The sequence below is a fragment of the Lineus longissimus genome, chromosome 6 (genome assembly GCF_910592395.1).
Source record: "Lineus longissimus chromosome 6, tnLinLong1.2, whole genome shotgun sequence".
In the NCBI taxonomy this organism is placed as follows: Eukaryota; Metazoa; Nemertea; class Pilidiophora; order Heteronemertea; family Lineidae; genus Lineus; species Lineus longissimus.
In genome coordinates this window covers 18,153,631-18,177,928 of record NC_088313.1, presented here as the reverse complement: position 1 = coordinate 18,177,928, position 24,298 = coordinate 18,153,631, and the positions used below count along the sequence as shown (strand labels likewise).

The window sequence follows — 24,298 nt, the reverse complement described above, 5'->3', positions numbered from 1 at the left end:
GTTGATCTATTCAAGCTCTCGAATGTAATTCCAAACAATCACGCAGGAAGATTCTGATATTGTCAAAACATCGGTCTCTGTTTTGTTCTTCTGAATTTGAACACCTCATTCATGTCATTCATATTTCTCGAAATCACATACGTATCAACACTTCCAGGTTACTTGGTTTTGATCATATCATAACTTGTCACCTAGTTAGTTATTTCTATCTAGTTTGGCTGCAGATCCATTGCTGGTGGTGATTGGGGTCCCAGACTGTCATTAGCCCAGTCAAATTGTGTGTATTTATGCATGATAGATATGATAGCATGCAATGATTGATACTCCCTTGTTGCTGAGTGGCAAATTTATTTGGTTGGAAGTGCTGGTTTTTTGAATTGGGTATTAATTCACCAGACATTACTCATAACTGATTAGAAGGGTCATGTCCATGCACTGCGAGGGCTGCAAACTGCAGAAAGATGTGGAGGGGCATATTCAAAGCAGGCACACACAGTTGAGTTTCTTTTGAAAGTTCCAATTTAAATGTCGGCCTTGAATTTGAGTTCAACCATATTCACTGTGCTTTTTATGTAAAACGAACTGCATTTATGAGTTATTGTGACTGTGTGAATAGAGACCCCTGTAATGACTTGATCCAAATTGTAATATTGTGCTTGTCTATCGAATTATTTCCTGTCTTGTATTGGTGGTTAGGTTTTTGTATAGCAATATTGCATGCAAATCCCCATGGTCAATGTTGACAAGCCAAACATTAGCATGTTTTGACATAGATTAAAGAGGTTGAATAGCGCCTCCAGAAGCAAGCAACAGCGCCACCCGTAGCAGAAATAAGCACTGCTTAGTGACGTCATGGTTTCCATATACGGCATCTCATTTGCATATTTTTACAACCTTATTTACTACGAGTTATAAATATGCCAGTAGCACGTGTATCATGCCGGGCGGCGCTGCCAGGTGTTTCCACTATGGGTTACATAATCGGCTACAAAGAGGCCAGTGTTCTAGTAAATGAAGTTAGCAATGATAGCGAAAGAATGTTAGTGTATGTTACGCAGTCAATAGCGATAGTAGTGAGTTGGAGAGAGGAAATGAAGGGAAAATGGAGAGAATAGTAGTATGGATTTCGAGTCGCCGGTGGATTCTGGGCCGGTGGAGAGCGAGGCCCCTGATCCAAACAGTACAGAAGAAATGGAGCAGCATATTATCCAAGACTTGTTTGACAACCATGACGAGTCAAGATATTTGCCAGAATTGCCGGCAATGAACATGAGTGAAGAGGAGATGGGGCCATTCCAGCCAAGTGACCTGTCACTGCTCATGGCGAATGTCGGAGCCTCTAGAGACGCTGGTCTCGTCAGTACGCCAACGGCATTGAGGTGTTCCCCAAGGGTGGTGCAGACGCCAAGACGTGAGACTAACACCGGCGCGGTGACAGCTGTAGCAGATGGAGCCACGCCACTAACATTTTTCAAGCATCCGAATGGTACCTTACAGATCCGCAAGGGGCGCGTTACCGAAAATGTTGCAAAAATCAATAACGTGATCGTAAATATTGTCATATTTTTCAAGATGAGAGTATGTAAATGATACGCAAACGGTAAACCAATGAAAGGCCAGTATCTATTGAACCTTACAAGTAATTTGGGGGCCTTGAAACTCCTTATATTTATCAATGAAACCTTATTCCCGCCTAAGGTTTTGACCGGGCCGTCCAAAACTCCCCATTTTTTGGCGGGCCCTTCCCTTTAACTCGATTAGGCATTCTGGCTTGCACGAATGACACAAATGTATAAGTCTAAATAACACGAAGTCCAAATATCTATAAGCTGCAGATTTCAGCCAAGTTTTCACTGCTCTTATGAGGGACTGTGATTGTACCGACCTACAATTAGCCTTAAAATGTACTTTAGTTTAGATTAGTACTGAACATCCCTTGTATGACTGTACGGTACATGTACATGTAATCTATCAACAGCTCCTGCTCAATCTGTGTTTATATCTTGTAGCTGTAGCATTGATTGAAGTTTCTAATGACTTTCAGGATGTCACGTAAGTCTGCTTGATGAAAGGCTCCTCTCCTATTACAGGCTTCAGGAAGCACTTTAGACTATGAAACGTCACACCTCTGAGTTCTGGGCTATTATTGTTGCTTCTCATCCAGATTGAAATGTCACGAGTAGGGTATAATCTTTCATTGATCTTCACACTCTGTGACTGAGAGTAGTGAGACTTCTTTTTTTTTTCATGAAGTTGGATTTAACTAATAACTAAACTAGCTCCACTCTTGGTAGTTAAGTCATGCAGTCTTTTGACTTTTCATCTTGCAGCTCCTGCAATCATTATAGTGGTCAGAAATTGTTATTCAGCCTTTATTGTGTGTTATCATCCAGATCCTGGTTAAGATCCTGATTTGAGAGTGTCAAAGTTTTCCTTGACGTTACTCGTGATGTTCTCACCAAATCATGGCAGCTGTCTTTTGAACGCGTTAAATGAATACTTGATTAAGATTTTTTCATGAAATAAAGTTCATGATTGTGACAATGTCATGTGGTACACCAACCTTTGAATTTGTACCAAGATTCCCATGTTTGATATCAGGAGGTTCAAAGACATCACAGCCCTAGCATAATCCCAGGGACGTTTCTTGTCTCTTTGTTGCAATACTTTGTAGTCCACACCACACTCACTGAAGTTGTAATCTTGATTTCTCCTTTCAGCCCTTCCAGAAAATCACTTTCTCCCAGATATATGACATGATGGCAAAGGATGGAAGTGTTGAGACACCTGAGTAAGTATTAAGTCAACACACTTTATTCATCTGGGATGAGACATGAGACTGTTCTCATCCCGTGAGGAATGAATACCTTACTTAAGCCGAGAACTTTATTGGTATATCAAGTGCTCAGGGATGAGTTTGGTCTGTTCATCAATGTCATCTTGTTCCATCGTAGGTGGAAGTGTTGTTGAAAAAAACTAGAAGTCATAGTATAAATTGAGTTGCCCTAAAAATTCTTAGTTACAAAAACTGTACTTGTAATTTGTTCTTTTCTAGTGCCAACCTTGCAGAGAAGTGGCGAGTGACGCATATAGCTCGAGAGATAGCTGTGGGTCAGAAGGTAAGCTTAGTTCTCATGTAATTGTGATGCATGTTTCCTGCCAAGTGCCATGGCATGGTAGAGTATTGGAAATATATATGCACCATAACATGTATAGACTGATCATGAAAAATAGTATTGTCAGAGTTAGCAAAGCACTCAGAGCTACCTAAGTGTTATTGGATGCGCTGCATTGATGGGATGGTATCGATTCAATATGGATTACTAATGTCCACTTATTGGAAATAAATGCAACACAAAATAATTGGCCTCGGAGCTGATGACCAGTGGTCGGAGATGTGACTTGTCAAGAGGCAAATACCACAGATTCAAAATGGTAATCACAACGGCAATCTGTTAGTGTTGGATAAAACTGATCGAATCCAATTCTGATGACCATTGCAGGGATCGATGCAGGATTCCTAGGGAACACGATTCCCTATATCTTCTGACTCACAGATCAATGGATGGCCTTCGTTGGTCCATGTCAGTCCATGTGGACAGGCAATATACTCCATGCCACAACAGACATGACATCAGAAGTTCATTCTAAACATCACAATATCAAAAAAAATCAACATACAATGATACATGTAAACATGACTTTGGACCAAAGTATCTGCCAGTGGTGTTGATTCAGGCAAACTGTGATAAGTCTTCTACAAACTCCTGTTCCCGAATTGTGGATATGCTCTTGACAATGATGATGATTATAAAATTTGGCTTTTACTTAGTCTGACCAAAGCTCATTACATTACAAATACTTGATTTCAGGTGGTGAACATTGCCGACTTTGAAGCAGATGGTAGATTTGGAGAAGATGCAGTAAGTGAAATTTTGCCAATTGATTTCAGTGTGCTGGCTGCAACCAGCATCTCTGAGTAGTCACCAGTCTACTGACTACGCAGACCTCAAAACGAAGATCTGCAAGTCATGCTGTATAGCGAATCTCATATGATATTGTAATCATGAAAAAAGGTATTGTTAGTGTTACGATATCAGTTCATTAATCATTCATATCACATGACTATCATCTTGCCTCCTTCGCTTTACCGGAAATTGACCTTGCTTTACCGGAAATTGACCTTGCTTCGTATCTGAGGAATAGACTATAAATGACATTTTGAGGTCAATGATAGGTTGATTTATGCCAGCTAGTTAGGCTGGTATGAATCACCCATAAACATGTGTTACTAAGTTACTGTTGGGGTTGGCGCAACCTCTGTGTGACTATTTATACTGGGTGAAACAAGATCTGATGAATTATTTTGGGAACTCTTGTATAGCCATATCAATGTCTTTGAAATTTTGTATTGTTTTGCTTTTGGCCAATGATGTGAATTGTGATCTCCTTTCTCAGGTTATGGATGACAAAGGCTTCGTGGTCAAGTCCTTACTGTGCATGCCAATCTTTGATAGTGAGCAACAGGTGATTGGAGTTGCTCAGATGATGAACAGGCTAGATGGACAGATGTTTGCTGCTAGTGATGTCAACATATTCGAGGTGCGTTAAATAAAAAACAACTACTAGTATTCTAATTAATATGCCATCATCACTTGGGATCCCCAGATAGACCAGAAATCACTGTGTTGAAAATCAAATGAAACAAATTCATATTGTTGTCAACATTTTAAGATCTTCTCTCCCTCATTTCCAGGCGTTTGCTATCTTCTGTGGTCTTGGCATTCACAATACGACCACATATGAAAGCGTGTGCAAACTTATGGCGAAGCAACGAGTGGCCCTTGAGGTGCTCTCATATCATGCCACAGCTCCAAAAGAGGAAGTGGACAAGCTGATAGTAAGTAACCATACTAATTTGTCTAGATCTTCAGAGCAAGTGTCCAAGATTCAATTGTCATTTTAGATAACTCCAACAGAAAACTTAGCTAGAGAGTGTTCTGTCGTGTTTCTTGACAAAATCCATTCAATTTAGCTTACCGACGTTAAACGTGTGCAACATTGATAACTGCTCATCTTGAAGTTGAAGAGAGCCAGGTTGACCTTTTCCTCAGTTGTCAATTAGGTTTTGATTTGGCTAATGCTCACGTGTCTCAGTGTGTTCAAGGGTTGGAAGAAATTTCAAATTACGCTCAGTTTGAAGTGTCAGGTTCCATTGAAAAGTCTGGTACAGTGATACGCTTTGAATATCATTGGCTTCTGAAAATCTAAACGTAAACTGAAGTTGGCTTCCTCTACGCTGTATAGTTTCATGATATTAATTGGTCTTTCCAATGTACCTATTGGCACTGGAATGGCTTTTAGCCATTGGTGGATGTTGTGGCCAGACTGACCGCCTGCATGATGTTGTTGCTCCATGTTCTGCGTCCTGTTCGACAATGTTATAATCTGCGGTTCTGGTCTCATTGATTTATTATCATAACCATGGCCATTGCATGATTGATTGCATGGCATGGGTGACAATGTTCTTTGATAAGGTGTCCTGCTTTGCATCTCAATCTCATTGTAGCTATTTATTGATACTGATGAGGTAGAGGAATGAGGCGAATCAGTCTCCCTCATCATGCTGTATATTGGGTTGAGGTCAAAAGAGTCAGGTTCTCATGATGATACTAATACAGGCATGACATCCTTTTTAATCACCACACGCTACAATTGATTGCTTGGCTGTGTGACGTGCTTCAACCCTTGCCCTTGATTAGTAGGCTAGCTTTGTGGACAATGAATATCACAGCCACTGGCACAGGGTGGCTCATAAAAAGTGTTATCATTTTGTTGAGGGGCTGGCTGTTGCAACTAAAATTAGGCAAGTAAAGCATGATGACTGATCATAAGGTTTGTTGGTTGTGATAAATACAACTGATTTGGCAAAGTGTAGCCAGTCAACCATTCACCAAGCAATCCTGAAAATTTGTGGTGAGGTGTTATAAACTTGGTCTATTCCTTTGAGAACTTTCAATCAGTGCCCGGGTGAAAAAAAACTTTCTCTATGAATGTATTTAAAGATAGTTTTCCCTATAAAGCTTGCTCAATTTGCTCACTATAAAGTATTTCGGTTCTGAAGCTACCTAGAAGAATAACCTTGCTCTCCCTATCTATTTCAGGCTGCAGAGATTCCAGCAGCGGAGGCCTTCAATCTTTACTCATTCACCTTCAACGATATACCTCAGTCTGACATTGAAACGGTCTACTCCGTCATCAGGATGTTCCTAGACTGCAACATACCAACTATCTTCCACGTGCCTTATGATGTAAGCAATGTATTCCTCTCACACTATCTTATTATTATTATTATCATTATATTATTATTATCTCATGTTCCCCAAACACCAAGACCAGGTCAATTGACCATCGGCAAATGGTTCTAAACCGATTAGTCCAGACTCCAGATGGTGTCATTTGCTGTTTATTGTGTACTGTACATGTAGTCAGTAGTAGTACAAACAATACTGGTGGTATAATAGTTAGCCTGTAGTGTGCCTGATTTTAAATTTATGAAATGTTCAAATACAGTTGATTGGTAATCATGTTATTTCAATATAAATCCCTCTATTTGCAATGCAATAATGTGGTTAATTATGTTTGGCAATATCTCCATAATCTCATGAATAGTTGATGGACGGTATAGAAGTGATTTTTGTCATTGAGTTTCAACCCAGTGTTGGGATCATGGGACTTGTAGTGGCATCATTGATGTAGGTGTAGTTAGAATACACAATTCTTTTTTTTAAATCAAGCTCTAGTGTTGACCTGACAGGTACATGGCTGAACATCACTATCTGACATGTAACAATATCTCAAAAGGATCAGCAGGTCTCAGAAGGACATGTGGTGTGATATTCCCATCTTCAGTCAGTTGACTTCAAAACCATCTCTAATCAAATTGCTTTTTTATATTTCCTGGTCTTCACAGCAAACGATATCTGCGAATGATTCATTGATTGTGTTTGCTTCAGATGACATGTCATCCTCGCTTATCGTTAAGGAAATTGAGAGCTGTGGTGTTTTCAATCTTTCTTTCAAGCAGCAGAATACTTTCAAACAAAAATTGGTTTGAACGTTGGACTGGTTCAAAAGCTGTCATATTCAATCTCCTGAATGTTATTAAGGATATTTTTTCATTACGGGTATTCCGCATCTATGGTTATTAAAGCTTAGAATACTGTCTCCGAAATTCATTAAATTCATATGCCTGTTCGTATGCTACAAGATCAATCATTTTGTGTTACTACATCTGATGGCTTCACTTGATTTATTGACCTTTAATATTCCATTCAGAACTTCCAATGGTGATTGAAAATTCAACTCGTGCACTAAATCTTTGAGACAAACACATCAAAAAGACTTTCCATATTAAAACGCTTCTTTCCTCATGCACATTAGTCATCATTATTCATTTCATTACATGCAGCTCTTATCGTTTTACACCACCTTTTAAGTGATAGATCGGCAAAATGATAAATGAAAACTTGGTTATGTTTTACAGCAGAGGAATATGAACTGTGTAACTGTGATATTTATAAATTTTTGCATCCTAAAGTGAAAACAGGCATAACTTGCATTCTCATTATTCAACTTCACACCTAGCATATTATTCATCAGAGAAATTTCTACTGTCAACAATTGCATCAGATGTGACTTTCTACTCATTGCCAACACTTATTATTTTGCACATTGATATCAGAGCTTCCACCATGTCACAAAAGTTACATGACACATCCTGACGTGAATTAAGTAACAATGCTTGACAATTGTTTCCATTGTGGTATTGTGCCCATGATGGTGATAATGATCGATCACTGGTAGGTCGACTGATGGTATAAAATGAGAGTGATTACGAGGCGCTAAGGACTACAAATTCTAACCAGCAATGTCGTATGTTAAGGTTTACTCTGCTAATAAATCAAAAAGCTTACTTTGAAACTGATTGTCAATCTAGCTTTTGATGGGTATTGCTGATTTGTGAGTAGAATGATAAACAAAATACTAGATGAACCAAAATAGTTGCTGTTCTGAGTCTCACCAACACTTACATCAACAAGAACACACAGACAATAAGCAGTCTTTTAGTGCAAGAGTCCCTACACAAAACTCCAAGTAATAGCTTCCATGGCAATGAGATAAGCTTTGAAGGATTCCCTGGTATTGCTTTGACAGTGGTAAAAATAAAAGAATACCTCAGTCGTTACGACGCTTTTGTTGCAGGTATCGTTTGTGGTAATCCAATTACACAACTCGCCTTTGTTGGCTTTGAGTAGTGGTAAGAAGCAGCACTCGATACATCAGCTGGATGAAACTTTTTTTTCTAACCCTAATACATGTACATGACCTTTGGGTGGGTGTTGTTAAGTTTTTTCTCTGCAGAACTCTCATCAGTCATCATGTTGTTTTTCCCAAAGTCCAGCCATTAGTTACCTTCACTGGTCTTCCTTACAATCTGCCCCCACATGAAAAACCCATTTGCCGTCTTTAAGGAATAGATTTTGGCTTGCCATTAATATTGATGAACATTGTTTTATTGACTAACTGGGGAAGCAAACATTTGCATCAGTGCTCTCTGTTGTCCTTGGAGCCATGTAAACGTCACCAAATCACTCTTGAAAGCGTGCTGCTGAAGTTGATGATGATCGATCTGCCTCATCATTTTATAGAGTACAGTGGAGCAGGGGGCTATTCGTTTAGTACGTATGCAATGAGACAGTCACAACGATGAGTATCGTTATAGACAATTATGCAACGTATTTGATTGTTTTTATAATTTTAGGTGCTCTGCCGCTGGACTCTGAGTGTGAAGAAGAACTACCGACCTGTCACCTACCACAACTGGAGGCATGCCTTCAATGTTGCTCAGACCATGTTCACCATGATCTTTGTAAGTTATGCTGATCCTGGCGACGCACCATGTTGTCAGATCGCTTTGTGCAGTGCTTAACCAGCCTTGTACACCAAGAGTTATGTAGTAGTCCAATGACATACATGTAGAATGATGAAAGTCGTTTCAGAGCCATAACAATGCAAGCAGCTGTTTAAGTCCCCAGTGCCATCCATCAAGCCGTCTGGTTATCTAATACATTTCGGTATTTTTGTTCATGGTTTTTATCTTTTGTGTGGCAGAACAGCGCCATTCTTCTCACATCTTTGATATTGGATGATATTGGGATTTCTTTGAGATCACCACTCTTATCAATACCATCAGTGTTTTTGGTGTTTCATCATTGCTTGCCTTTGATTCTGAACATGTTGAACAGTTGAATTATTTCTGTCAGTGGCAGCCTCTGTGTGTCGGTTGAATTCAAAAGAGGTTTGGTTTTTCAGTTTTTATCAAGATTAAGATCTAAGTTGCCATTGATTTTGCCTTGACCAAACTACATTTGTAGCTCTGCATAAGTTTATCGTAAAGTGTCCAGCTGTTCTGAGACAGTTTATAAATTTCTATTTGGGGTTAATCTGATGTACAAAGTTTACTTTTTCTTTACGAAAGTCTCCAATTTTTTTCAGACTGGCGGTATGTCTAAATACCTGGATGATCAAGAAATCTTCGGCCTCCTTGTTGCTTGTCTGTGTCATGACCTGGACCACAGAGGGACAAACAATGCCTTTCAAGAAAAGTAAGCTTATTAGATATTCATGTACATCTGAGATGCTGTCCTTTGATTCCTGCCTTCAACCCTACGGATCATTAGGGCTATTCCGGAGACCAGTCACGCCTGGGGCTTGGGTATGATAAGTCACTAATTAACCCTATTTCTGCAACCTGATATGTTTGATGTGAGAATGTAGTTAGGATCGTAATCATATCATGAAGCACTGTCCCTTTCTTTGACAATGTATCCCTCATCTTGGGGGAGGGGGGGGGGGCTTCTGTTTAGGGATAGAGCTAACATGTTGCTGTCTCGAGTTTTAATCTGTACCGTCCTTTTTTTCTCCGACTACAGGAGTGACTCCCCACTCGCTCTGTTGTACTCCACATCCACAATGGAACACCATCACTTTGACCAGTGCATCATGATACTCAACAGCGAGGTAAGTCCCTTTTAAAGAATAAGGCACATTGCTAATGTGCACTTGTGGAGTGCCACCAACAGAGTTGATATGAGAGTGACCAGTTGATTTTACGACAGTTGTTGGTGCCACAAAAAGTGATGAGGACTTCCAACTTGATTTTGAACGGTCTGAAATGTATTGATTTGTGTTCAGTGTTGTTGGTTTCTTGATCTTACTCCGATCTGACAATGAATCATTCGAGTCGATGTGCCTGTGGCTAGAAAAACCAATCCAATTTTCCTTGTGATTACATCCGATCTCCAATGAGAATAGATTGTCACTGTCATCAGATGCTGAATTGGAAAAAAGTTCTTTCCTTCCTTTGCTGGCGTGGAGTGATTGATTGCCTGTAACTCAGAATAAGCAAACAGAGATGTGATCTGGGTGTGTTTTTGTTGTAAGATTATATTTTTGAGTGGTCGTCACTCGGAAGTCATTGTCAAATCAAGTGAATTATTGTCTTTAATGATATTTGTGCAATCATTATATCGGTTATAAAAGTAGTATAATGCCTTAATTGTAGCATGAGTAAACTCTCATTACTTTGTGTGGAGTTGAGCATTGATACCAATAGTATTGACAGTGGTCTAGGGTGCATTTTACAAAACATTGGCTTGAACATCTGCTACAGTTGCAGCTTGGCTGTACATTTTGCTTCCAATCCAGATAGAAAACAGATGAGTGTATAAAAAGTTGATGACAAGTCAACTTCACTGCTTCTGCTCAAAAATTCAAAGAGTCATGACTATCAGTATCCTCATTTGATTTGCAGATTAGTTTGCCTCGTGATATATCAGGAGATGTTATCCGTTTTGATATAATACATGACACCCGAGAATACAAGGGTATTATATTGGCCTTTTGCCTCATTCATTATTTCAGATTAGCATATCTGAGAACTTTTTGTCTGGAATGTCATGATCTAGCTGTTTGTTAGTCTCGCCTCTTATTGGTAATGCCAAGGTTGAGCATTTCTCAGCCGTTATTACAATATTAGACATTCCTGTTCGCACTAGTCGGTAAACATCGACAGGTACCAGGGTATGGTCAGCTGTTGCTTGAGGATGGCTCGACAAAGCTGAATGAGTTTAATATCCTATTTAATAATCAGTGGTGTATATTCAGGGTATAAGATTTTGCTGAAGTGATCAACCAACTATGTTTTTGGGTTGTGGAAGAAATGCTGGTCCATTAGTGGTTAACATTCCGACTTATATTGATACTGCTGCTGTGACTGTATGTATGAAGTAACCAAAGTTTCTATCAAATGCAATGAGTGAAGCAGACTTTCAAGAGTCTGAGTAACTTTTCATGATATACAACAGTTGCAACTCCAGAAATTCCTTAATCATGTTAATCACTCTGATCTACAACTTGTACGGTAAAGAGCAGCATGCATCTTTTGGAATGCTGAAAAGGCACAATGTGTTTTAGCCTTAGAGTGCAACAGATTTCCACTGCAGGTTATTCAGCTCTTCAACTATCATGTATTGTTGTTGTTGAACACAAACCCTAAGACTTGACCTGACCCATAAAACTCCTGAACTAAATAGAATTCAGTTGAAGTGATTCATGAGAGCACTGCTGATGAGAGTCAAGATATTCACCAGTCTTACTCAAATACAGGTGGCCTTTTATCAAACATCCACCTTGAAAGTGTTGATCCAAAAAACAACTTGTACAGGTGTAGAATGCAGCATCATTGCCTGACTTAAAAACCACGCATGATTTGCTTTCCATCTAAGACAACATCGTCATCGATGTTGGTTGTTTTTACACCCCATTTGGTGTTATCCTCACAATATGTTTGCTCCAAGGTGAGATTCTTCCAAATGATCTCTTTGAGCCATGTTGAGGGACGAAAGAAACAATCACCTTTGGCTGATTCGATGCTGAACAAACCACTACCAGAACTGATGATTAATGAGTTTTTTCCATTCAAAATCCGATCTTTCATTCAGCTATTCCACCGTGTGAGCTTTTGAAAAAAGATATGATATTCAAATCTTCTTTGAATTTGAAACAGAAATAGAAGCTCGAGAAATTGCTTCGTATTTGATCAATCTGAACCCGCTACACATTCTTTGATGGTTACTGGCAGAACTGAATTTTTCAGTTTGGACCTTTAACCTTTGAATGGCAGGTTTTTAGATTTCGGGCTTGCTTTCTATGATTGAGATAGACTGTGGGAAGTAATTGTAGTATAAGTCGGGGTGGGTGCCGAAAGTTTTCCCCTGCATATCATTGCCTGATGACCATCAGCAGTAATTTACACAGTATTAATATTGTGTCAGGTCTGATACAGCAACAGTGACCTGAAATACCAGCATATCAGCATGCCTCACCATCATCAGCTGTCGCTCAGAACCTCCATGTGATCGCGGAAATAATCTTGATGCATGATGATGCATGAGGCAGTCGTTTCAGGCGAACTGATTACCATAGATTCCGGTGCTGTATCTAGATTTGGTGTAATATTCATTGGAAGAATGATCAGCAATCATGTTCTGCCTATGTTGGAATGAATTGCCATGATGGAAAAAAGCAACAGTGATGTGCTTCTAATATTGATTAGGTGTAAGAGGATAAAATATTGATATGAGAGCAGAGCAGAGCGTCTACTAGGATATTGTTTACAACTGTAATCATTTTAATTTTGGGTACTTTATAATTTGTGGATGTAGAAGGCAACCGGAAACCCGTAGGAAACTGACACTGTGGGAGGGAGTTGTGCTATCTACCGCTTGTGGAAATGGACTTACCAGGGATCGAACCAACAACCTCGGAAGTGACAGTTGATGATGTTCATTTTGAAACATCGATTTTACCCTACTCTGACAGCAGGAAGAAGTGTAAGAAGTGATTCAGCCAGGGCAGTCCACGCTGTTCATGTATTTTCTTGTCCAAACCTTGAAATACTACAACTATGTGACTCTCCATCGATAGGAGTACCAATTAAACAGCAATCATTGGTTGACAGCTTGTCATATGTCATATAGCAAATAGAGCTAATGGAAAAATAACCTCTTTATACATGACTAAATAGAAAGCAATTAATATTAACAGGAAAAATCATCACTGCTAACATGGCTAAGAGCTACCAATAATACTAGGGGCTTTTCCACAACAATGACTGTTCCAGACTAAACATCATTAAATGGAGTGCGGCCTCCTCCTCAAACCACAAGGCCAAGGGTAGATTTATCAATCTCGAGTACTGAGATTGAAGTCCGCCATCCCCAAGGTAGCCCCCTCTGCCATGAATGACACTTTGTCTGGGATATAAAACTTTTGAAGAGAACTATCAGCAATGGTGTCTGTCTTGACAGTTCCCAAATCTGTCCCTGATCAAGTGCTTTACAAGGACATCTCTCATTCCCGATTCAATATGTTTGTGCGTGCAAGCTTTGGCTTCAGAGCTCCTTTTTCTTCTCCGTTCAATTTAATGTAAAGAGAACCTTATTTTGGCCTCAGGAGACACTAGCCTATATTCAATCCAATATTTGTTTGTATATTAGCGATCCTATAACAAATGATGCTGGTATGTTGTTACAAGAGGCATGCATAATAGATGTTGGAAATATCATTGTTGACACTTTTCAGCCAGAATTTCAACAAACGTTGGCACAGCTAGAGAATTTGGTTGAGGAATAGAAAGATGAGGTTTAGCCAGGGTTTGAAATGATCAATGTTTGCTACACTATGCTGTTGTTTTGTTTGCCGCGGCAATGATCCAGGGTACATGTACTCGAAATCCTGCTTTAACCATTTATGACTATATTTTATCATCAATATGGCTTAATAATATTGTGACTATATCATCACCAGTCTATTGGGCATGGTTGCCGGCACTCATGCAGGAAGCTGGCACAACCAACTATTTGTTTTATTGCAAATTTTAGATGACAAGCAAATGATTTATCTTTCAAATGTGTGCCAATCCTTTATCATCTAGGCACTAGTAAATCAAAGCTGAAATTGTAGCATTAATTCTAAGATCCTAAAATAGCACTATCGATATTAGCACAAAGACGCTCACCTACCAGCTAAACAGCTCCAACAACACATAAACAAGCAAAAGCTGTATTCCGACAGACATTATCAATGCCCTCCAGATTCACCCCTGTGATAAATGATGAGAGCTTCTCCCTTGCCTAACTGGTGGTCTTGGCCTGCTTGATCTGATTTAGCTTGCTGCGTGCCAGGTAAATCAAGCCAGGATTGATTTGACGAATCCTGCCGGGTACAGTATTCTTTGGCTGATTTTGATCTGGCTGCAAGTGACAGATATTAATTGGTTTTCCTGCCTCGGTGGAGAAAAAGTACGTCTGGCGGGAGATTATTGCAAGACGTGTCTGAGCAATCAGTGTCGCAATTGATTGGGGTTTGGACAACTAAGCAATAATTTGTTTGACAAATTGTTTGGTTTGCTGATTAATTTCAGAGATACGAAATTTGATGTGTTCGTGTCAGGGTAGATTTGTATGGTATTGGTATTGGATATTGCTGCGGACTCTTGTTGTTACCAATTATGATCAAGCAACCCTGCCCTCAGTTGAGAGCTGTCTACATCTTTCCTTCCAGGGCAACAACATCTTTGAGTACATGTCTCCTGCTATCTACAAAAATGTGATCAAAGTATTGGAGAATGCCATCATATCCACAGATCTTGCTCTCTACTTCAAGTAGGTGGAAAACAGTCCTTCTTCTGGAAACCTATTGCATAGCTCATTACTCTTCTTGAGAATAAAGAAAATGGCTCAAAGACGCACAAGCCAAGAGTTAAAAATGTATTCGTTGCCAGGAACTGTTTGATGCAACCAAAGTAGCTGCTTGTGGTGTACAAAAGAAACTCACTGTTTGCTGATTGTCTTTAAACAAAATATGGAGATATGCTTCAGTAACTGGATTTATGGTAATCAGTTAAATTGTACTAGTGCCTGGTTTTTTTTGTCCCTTTAAATAGAATTTTCATAACCCTGTCCCTTTCCAGAAAAAGAGGTGACTTCCAAGCATTGGTGGATGCAGGTGAAACTCAGTGGAAAGAGTCGCGCAAGAAAGACCTTCTCAGGTATGTTATCGGTCTCAAAATCTTGAAAAATGATTTGAGGAAGCATGAAAATTAATCATCAATATTTTGAGGTGCAGCATTGTCCAGTTATTACAGTGCTGGCCATGACACGTGGGCCCAAGTTTGAGTCCCAGTGAGAAGTCGTTTTTTCCAATGTACTTGCAGGGATTTTGTGGACTAAAAGTCCTGACACTTCAGAGCATAGCATAATAAGGTATGAAACATTTAGCAGGTCTGTCAAACATGTCTAATGCAGAATTTGTGATATCAGATATTGGCAGTGTGTGATAGCTGCTATTGAAAACAGGCTGAACTTCTTTGTGACACGATGTTTGGACCAGAATGTTTGTCAGATATAATGAGTTTTCAATTTGACAGAGGGTTTTGTTGGGCGTTTAGCTGTGGTATTGTCTGGCTGTTGCCTTGGTGATGAGGAAGCGTTGTGACAGGAAGATAATCAATTTCATTTGCATGACTGTTCTTGATTACACTGCTGAAGGTTATTAGCCCAGTGAGAGTCAGAAATTTAACCGCCTATGGCTTCTTCAATTTATCCGCAACAAGGATGTCATTAGTTGCAAAGCTGGAGTGGGGAGTGTAAAATAAAACATACAAAAACATCATCTTTTATGGCTGTACTGGCTGCCTATGATGATAATGGCTGTCTTCTCTTGTTCCTCCCTTAAGCTTTGCTCATCTCCGTTGAGGCCCCACTCCGACAGGTGGCCAGTCAGTGTACTGAATGACAGATAAGAAAAAGTATGCCCCCATTTCTTGTTATTGCATACCTTTGGATGTAGTGCTCTAGTACCCTATTCTCTTCTGATGTAGAACACTTTTCACCACAGTATGTTGTCTAGGATAGTCTTTAACATTAAAGCTTGTTGATTTCAGGGGCATGATGATGACGGCATGTGATGTTGCGGCTATAACCAAGCCCTGGGAAATCCAGAAAGAGGTGGCACACCTCGTTGCGGGGGAATTCTTTGAACAGGGTGATATCGAGAAATCTCAACTCAAGCTGAAACCTATCGTGAGTATTGGGCTATGTGATGAAAAACTCTGTCAACTGTGAATGTGGTATCTCTGCCACCTGGGAGGCAAACCAAGAAACTAAAAAGTTAAGAGCAGCTTAAATGATCTTCTACATCAATATATATGAATTGGGACCAACTATTTTTGTGGGAACAATTAGATTTGTGTCATTATCTCAATAAAAGCACTTCTACACTGCCAATGGCCTTTGTTGTATTTTTGTCTCTTAGGCCATGATGGACAGAGAGAAAAAGGATGAGTTACCAAAGATGCAGGTTGGATTCATCGATGCAATCTGTACACCTATCTACAAGGTAAGGCTTGCATATCAGGTATATGGGGATTTGGCCTGTAAATGAAACACATAAATACCAAGGGGTTGACACCAGTAATTTCTGAAGTTACTGTGTGCTCATCAAGAGAGACGATTGCTGGCAGAGTGCTTTTCAAATTCTACTTGTGTCAAAAGTATGCCCTGAATTTCGGTGTGAATGACTTCCTCGAATTCAACTCTTTGCTCTTTGCGAAAGAAAGTATGGATATTTGAATGATTTGAGTGACTACGATTGTTATTCAATTTGGCTCCCAACCTAAATCAAATGTTTTCTTCTTAACCATTTGTATGTATTGTTGTTTTAGATTTTGACAGATAGTTTTGGAGGCTTGAAACCTTTGTATGAAGGCTGTACCCGTAATCGCACTAACTGGCAGACTCTGGCGGAAAACCCTGATGATCCTATTGGTTAGCTTCTAGATTCATTTGTAACCGTGTAATGTGCATGTCTGTCGCTCTAAATATGGCAGGTTTCTTTGCCCATCCATTATCCCAAACCTAAAACAACTGAGAAAGCAAATAGTGCACATTCTGGAGCCAGTGCTCCCTCTTGGCATTGACCTCTGAGAATCGGGGCCATTATGTTTCTATCATTCTGATATCATCTGGGAAGAATAACAGCTATATTAGATTTGATAGGTTTTTTCATAACCATTCTTCTTACATTCCTCAGAACAACAGACATGGCACATTCCTTGTATTAGTGAAACCTTAGTACAAATTCACCCCAGCAGTTTTTATCAGCAACCACAGCCTCCGTTGGCTTAACTTGAAAGTTGGTGATAATAGAAGGCTCTGCTACCAAATCATTCTGAACTGGAATCGTCCCAACTGTTGACCTGAATTTGTACTAAGATGTAGCCATTGTGTCTTTATCACGTCATATATGATCTTATATGATCTTATCTATTGTTTGTTCTACAGACATTAGCCTTTGTAGAACCTGGCTTGAAACCTCTCTTAGAAGGCTGTCTAAACAACCGCAGAAATTGGCAGAACCTGGCTGATGAAAATGACGGTTAGGAATATGACTGTTAATTGTTTGTTTCAATTTTAGATTTTCCCAGTTTACTATAACTGCCTTGTTAATGGCTTTTAACTTGCTTTAACTCTCCATCAGCTCTAGACTGTCATCAGAAGTGATCAGCACGCACATCTGAAGCAAGTTATGTAAACTGTCATGAAGCTTGATTGGCAAGCCATCCTGGAAGTCTTTACATTGTCTTTCAAAACCTTTGTGCTGATCACTTTGATTTGTTCAATGTAGCTTGTAGCTGCTTCTTGACACACCAAGGAAGATCTTGGGCTGCCAGAGCAGATGGATCAATGATGCTTTGAAGTACTTATCCTACTTTAGTTTATTTACTCAAGAGTAAAAAAACCAAAAGCTTCGGAATGTTTTTGATTGGTGGGTAGTGGAGCAAACAGGACTGAAACTTGGCAAACAGTTAGATTTATTTACAGAATATTAACTACTATAAAATTTACCTCTGGTTTACAAACACTCACCAGTTCATCATATGCGGATTTAGAAATGGGTTTTGAGGGTCTAGTAAGGGGAAAATGTGCATATAACAAAATGATGCCGTGTATTTTTCTTTGCACACTTGGAAACAGGTGAGCAAGAGGAACTTTAATTGGATAATTTCGAAGTATTCCTAAGCTGTCGTTGTCTCTTTATATTATACTACTGCACTGCCACATTTGTATCTTACCCTGCACGATTGACCAGGCCCCATCCCCAGGATAGTAGAGACTTGATATTTAACCACTATGCAGGTTACTGTTTTCAACATAACATGTTAACAGCTTTAAGCCAGCTTCATAGAGGGATATTCCTAAAGTTTAGCTCAGCTTTTCTTGGTGACGGACCTGGTAAAGCACTTGGTTTAGGGCTCATTGCCTTCAACCTTATGGATAGCACTAACCACTAGCATTTGTTTAGCAGCGCTTATGGTACTTGCACAGTGTACTCAATATAGAAAATAACCACTAACTGCTCTTAGAAACTATTTTTTGCAAAGGTTGTTGTTCTTCTGTCATGTGTCAGTATATCATTACTAGATAAATGACACACTGGACTGGATCAGATGGAGTTGGCTGTTTTGATTCAAAGTTTGAACACTAAATGGAAGATGATGTGTATTGTTCATGTTGTGCCTGAGACTCTTTCATAAAAGCAAAAGAAATCTTTTGTTATACATTTTTGATAAAACCCAGTTGTCAATACTATTTGTTAGTAATTGCAATTTGAAAGTCTCTTTGCATCGAAAGACCAACAGAAAATACACTGTCATGACTGCTGGTTAGAGCAATTATACTACTGAGTGAATGTGAAATATACATCATTGTGGCAGCGTCCCTTGGTTAGTACTTAAATGATCAACTCCTTCATTTCATTTCCTGAGATTCACACTCTTTTTTTTACTCATTCAGGTAAATTGAGCACAGATGGTCCAGGAACCAGTAGTGGTGACCCTCCTTCGAAAAAAGCCAAGATGGCGTCAACAGAAAAGGTAAACTAGGGTGCAATTGTTCTTGCATGCTGTTGTTCTTGCATTCTGTACTTATGTGTTCTGTAGAAACCTTCCATTGCTGTTGCCGAAGTACCTATAATTGCTGTTTCCTGTGTCAGAAAGTTACTGTGCCGTAGAGCCAAGTCATTTCATCCCCTATGTAAAGTAGTTTGAGTGTGTCTAGAAAACTCCACACAGGACTGTCCATAGGAGTGGTACTTTATGGAGAGGTTTTGCTGTTGCTGCTCTTAAAATGTTGCTCTTATAGTTTGGCATGACAATGATATCAGATTACTCCTGCATAGCAGAATCCTGTCTTCATTTGTCCAATACTGCTTTCCTCATGACCAGTGCATACAGTCACCTCATATACAATAGCCTCCAGGGGTCCAGGATATAATTTGAATCTCCTGTTTCTTTTGTCAGCAGCAAACAAACTGTGTAACGTGCAGTCTTGTTTGAACCTCACAATAAGGTAGACCATCTCTCTTGATCTGTTCAGGCTCAACAGGTCTGGTATAATCAACATTCTGTCTCAACTCATTAGAAGAGATTAATATTCACAAAACTACATAAACCAAGTATTGGAATTAACTTCATAACTTCATTATAGCACCAGGCCTGTATGGATTGAGTCTTCACACAATGTATTGTTCTGTTAATTCTATTCTTGCTTTAATTATTATTCAGTTTATGTTGTTCCTTCAGTGCAGTTCTTCTTGGAGTCAAACATGTCTAACACTATCACAGGAGACTTTTCTTACCTCTTAGTCTTTACTTTAATTTTAGGAAGCATAGACAGACTCTGCATGATGCATGGTACGACACTTTTATTTGTTGCCTTCTCTATCTTTGTGTGCTCCAAGTAGATTTTAGGAATGTAGTTGAAAGGTCTTCCTTGAGTCTGCTTCTTCTAACGTGTATACATGTACATTGAAAGGCAGTGATAACATGCATGTACTTCTGTAACACACACCTATCGCAACATTAGTCTCCTGTGATATGTTATCTTGAACTGACTGTTTTTAGAAGTATTAAGATACTCACAACTTGTAAAAAAATGATCAGTTCTTAAGGTAGACCTTTCATATGTTCCACTAATTAATGATTCATGTTTCACTAACCTAACTCACTTCAGAAATAACACGCAGTATTGATGATATATTAATCATTGACCTCACTTAATATGACCTACTTTTGCTTGTGGCTGGTGTCTTGCATGTATGTCAGTCTGCTCTGAAATGTTTTCATTCACGTGATATCACGTTGATATCATACTGGAGCTGATTGAATATGTTAAGACTTCTGTCAGTGCTCTGGAATTATTATAGACAGCTCATTTAGCATGGAGCTGGGAAACATTGATAAAGTTGCACACCGTATGTAAACTCTCTCAGAATGTTTTGATTTGATATAGATAACAGCATATAGTGTTCAGCTTGGCGTTGCTCAATATCAGATCAAGCAAAGAACGATGACTAGGTGATGACAGAAAAAAAACATAAGTCCATGTGACATTTCTTTTGCAGGTTGGATCAAGTCAAGAGGAGAGAAAAAACAAGATTAATAAGGAACATGGCAAGAAGAATGGAAAAATGGATCCAATAGCCAAAATCAAAAGTGAAGAAGCACCAAAGAAAACCAAGAGTACGACTTGCTGCCTCCTTTAACCAATTGTCTTCATCATTTACTGATAAACTCTAAGTCACTTTTTGCATAATGATATCGGTAATTGTAGTGTCCAATACATTTCATAATGTTATAGAATTAGTTTTTAACATTCCATTGTCTTTATTGTTGTATATTCTTCAAAAATGTATTGAGAGAATCTTGGTATTGAAAATACCATCGGTCTCAAGACTAAAGGGGCAGTCTTCAAACTTAAGCTCACCTTCAACAAATTTGGAGCAATTTGAAAGCACCTGTGTTGACCAGACTGCTGAGGTAATCTTGTGTGTTGGCACCCAAAGCCATTATGTCGAAGGGTGCAAGTCTAGGGGGACAGTGGAAAAGTTAACTGGTTTTGGGTGCTCACCCTCAAATCTAACATTATACCAAATGATAAGTTCCAGGTGGCGTACTTGATCTGTCTCACATCCAGAACAATCGTTTATTTTATGTTTATTAGCTTTCTCAAGCATGATTTCATTTTGTGAGAACTGGCAGAGGTTGAACCTCATTCACATACTTTGGTATGTTTGTTTAATACTCTGGTATATATTGTGGTAAGAATCTGCCTTCGACATATGTTTCTCTAGCGCCCGAGGCTTAATTTTTCGACATCTTGAACCAGAGAATACTCTTCTTTGCATTAATTTATGTTGATGCTAAAATGTTTCGTTAAAATCTTACCCCCAAACTCATTTGGTGCTATTGTTTTGAAATTTGGTTTTTAATGTGATAATATTTGTTTATGATGCTTATGTTACATGTTCTCCTCAGATTTTGTCTTTAGTTGCCTTTATCAAGTAATGAGTCACAAGCATAAAGGAGTTTAGAGCCCTTACGTGGCAAATACCTCCTGCAGCACACAACTTACATGTATACTCTGCTGGGACTGGTTTGTACTGCATAATAGATATTGATAATAGGGTGTTGGTTAGTAATGTTGGATCTAAAATTACTCTTCTGTAAATAAATATTAGGCCTGGGCCCAGTTGGTCAAAAGAAATTGAGTAGCCAACTTAGCAATAGATCACCTTGGCTCAGCATAGGGAGAACAGATCACCTTGGCTGAACATAGGGAGAACATTCTCAGTTCAGGACTGATATGAATAAATTCTAGCAAAAGTATTATCTATAACTTCATGTACATTTTCACTAGGCCTTTTTGTACAAAATTGAAGCAATAGCATTTTCTAGTCTTTATTCATATCATCCAATGCCAAGGAGGTGACTTGACTGAATAACCCTGGCTGGAGGTATAAAATGGTACATCATATTGCTGCCAGTAAGAAAGACATGTCTGGTAAGTCTCATAGATCAATAGCTAATGTTCGTGAGCAAATAATGTTCTTTCAAGGAATTTATATTTGTGTCTGGTGGATCCTTTCCACGAATGTTTTGTTTCAGTTGTGGTATGACTATCGTACTTGGCTTTACGATATGATACGAAGTGAGGAAGGAATCCTCAGTATCTCAGTATAACCAATTGTATAATATAATGTATTATGTGGGTCATCGATTTACAGATGCTATTTTAATGTGCCTACTCTCATAGCTATGTGAAGAAAAAATGTAACCATTTTAACTTTTACATTTGTATATATGTATAGATAGTTATTTTTTCTATGATGTTGGTTGCAGTTGCTGAATTGATGTTATTGTTGATGTGCAGCTGTTGTGCATTTTAATAGATTAAAAAATATAGTGCTCTTCTTTATGTGGGCCAGGAACACATAAGTCAGTGGATGCGACCAAAAACAAAGAAGTATGATTTGTCATGTCGTAATGATTATTTCCTCTACTTCTAAAGCGTTCACTCTGGCATCTCTTTGTTGAGTGTACAATGTTCATTACAGCAATCCTTTATCTTTTAATATCCTCTCAGAAACAGTTCAAATCTTCTGGGAGTTCGATTCTCCTCGACTTGAAGAAAACTACCTGAAGATCTAAACTATTTCTATTTAAAATCGTATTTTGATTACTCTGGCATATTGTGATTACTTATATATTTGCTGGGTGCCTCATCAATACAAAATTTTAAAAATTACTTTCTTAGAATTAATACTATTGTAGAATCTCATCTGAGAAACTGGGAGTGGGATGCTAACGTTCTACCATTGTGTGTGTACTACAGTCATGTCACAGCAAGGGCCTCTGTGGTGAGGTCAGAAAAATGATTGTCCAGGGTGAGGTTGATTGTCCAGAGAGCTATTGTGCTTACGCGTAGGCCTACTCGTATTGGGTTGCAAAGTAGAAAGTATTATGGTCAATGCTGTTCAGGAATTCAATTAAGGGGCTATGTGAGAAATCAGACAACGAACATTTTGATCGGCACTAACATTGTGTTATAAAGGGTGAACCTGTCAAAATATGCGAGAGGAGGAAGTTTCATTGGATTTGTGTACTGACCTATCTTTAAAACACATGGGATTGGTCTTGTTATGAACTTCCATTCTACTTCTGGAGAATTGACCTTGTAGATCTCGTAACGTTGTTTTCCTTCAGATCTGGTAGTTATGAATGTGTTTTAATTACTGCTGATTCTAGTGATCATTTCATTCTGCATGTTATTGCCTGCATGTTCTGTCCTTTGGAGACAAAGCATTCACTTCCTTCCAGTTGATGAGTCAATATGGAAATTGTGCAAGGGTTAATTAGTGATCCTATATCAATTCCAGCTGGGTTCAGACGTGGGCTGTTTCAGGTTGTACTAATTAATCGACTAGTCTTAGATTGGTGAAACTAGAAAATGGGTGGGAGAATGACTGGAAGTCTCTTTTTGTGTACATGTCTTTGTACGTGTCTTTGTGTACTAAGGGAAGAGGGTGGGGTCAATCCTAACTGTATCGCTGTAGTTAACACCTTCAGCGCCGAACCACGCAGATCTCCGTGGCGCAAATCCCCCTCTTTGAGCTGGTTATCGGAGTCTCATGGACTTCATGAAAGAACTACGCCATCGCCATCTTCAGGGCAAAAAGGAACTGAAAATACCAAACGATCTTTTCAGTTCTTGCCTTGCCCTGAAGATGGCGTAGTTCTTTCATGAAGTCATTTAAAGTTTTGACCTACGCCATCGCCATCTTCAGGGTAAGGGAGGAACTTGAAAGACCAAACGGTATTTTGACGGTATTTTCAGTTCCTACCTTGCCCTGAAGATGGCGATGGCGTAGTTCTTTCATGAAGTCCGCGAGGCTCCCTTGTGAGACTCCGATAAACAGCTCAAAGGGAGGGGGATTTTGGCCACGTAGATCTACGTGGTTCGGCGCTGAAGGTGTTAAAGTCATTGCAGAAAAAACAATCCACTGTCCTTGCTATTTTTTATTTTTGAATTGGAGATATTTTACAAAGATAGTGAATATTCTTTTCTGCTAAAATCGTTAATTGATGGAATAATACGACACAATACTCTAGGTATGATACTCTTTTCTTAACTTCTCTTCCTGTTCTCATTGATGCTAGAAGTTGCTGTGGGGTCTCATTGTTTCAGAACGTGTCTTGGAATTGTTATCATATCTGCTCATCATCATTTCTTGTTCAAAGTTTTCCATCAAGTTCACCAAGTTGTATTTTAAT

At 39.0% G+C, this 24,298-nt stretch overlaps 1 protein-coding gene across 8 annotated transcripts in view; it reads left to right on the top strand.

Moving 5' to 3' along the window:
• The window catches only part of LOC135489593 (cGMP-specific 3',5'-cyclic phosphodiesterase-like), a 35,509-nt gene that overhangs the window by 5,809 nt on the left and 5,402 nt on the right, over nucleotides 1-24,298 (top strand). For 4 of the 8 annotated variants that reach the window (XM_064775011.1, XM_064775010.1, XM_064775009.1 and 1 more), the window contains 16 exons: nucleotides 2,721-2,791; nucleotides 3,056-3,119; nucleotides 3,873-3,923; nucleotides 4,459-4,602; nucleotides 4,757-4,900; nucleotides 6,165-6,311; nucleotides 8,825-8,932; nucleotides 9,559-9,668; nucleotides 9,996-10,083; nucleotides 14,689-14,789; nucleotides 15,098-15,175; nucleotides 16,070-16,208; nucleotides 16,441-16,524; nucleotides 16,850-16,952; nucleotides 18,981-19,060; nucleotides 20,590-24,090. In XM_064775011.1, the coding sequence (XP_064631081.1) occupies nucleotides 2,721-2,791; nucleotides 3,056-3,119; nucleotides 3,873-3,923; nucleotides 4,459-4,602; nucleotides 4,757-4,900; nucleotides 6,165-6,311; nucleotides 8,825-8,932; nucleotides 9,559-9,668; nucleotides 9,996-10,083; nucleotides 14,689-14,789; nucleotides 15,098-15,175; nucleotides 16,070-16,208; nucleotides 16,441-16,524; nucleotides 16,850-16,952; nucleotides 18,981-19,060; nucleotides 20,590-20,730 (1,653 nt within the window). In that variant the 3' untranslated portion in view covers nucleotides 20,731-24,090. Of the gene's footprint in view, nucleotides 1-2,720; nucleotides 2,792-3,055; nucleotides 3,120-3,872; nucleotides 3,924-4,458; nucleotides 4,603-4,756; nucleotides 4,901-6,164; nucleotides 6,312-8,824; nucleotides 8,933-9,558; nucleotides 9,669-9,995; nucleotides 10,084-14,688; nucleotides 14,790-15,097; nucleotides 15,176-16,069; nucleotides 16,209-16,440; nucleotides 16,525-16,849; nucleotides 16,953-17,468; nucleotides 17,563-18,161; nucleotides 19,061-19,849; nucleotides 19,880-20,589; nucleotides 24,091-24,298 lie in introns of those variants that run through there. The other 4 variants (XM_064775012.1, XR_010447176.1, XR_010447177.1 and 1 more) reach the window with 4 other exon arrangements.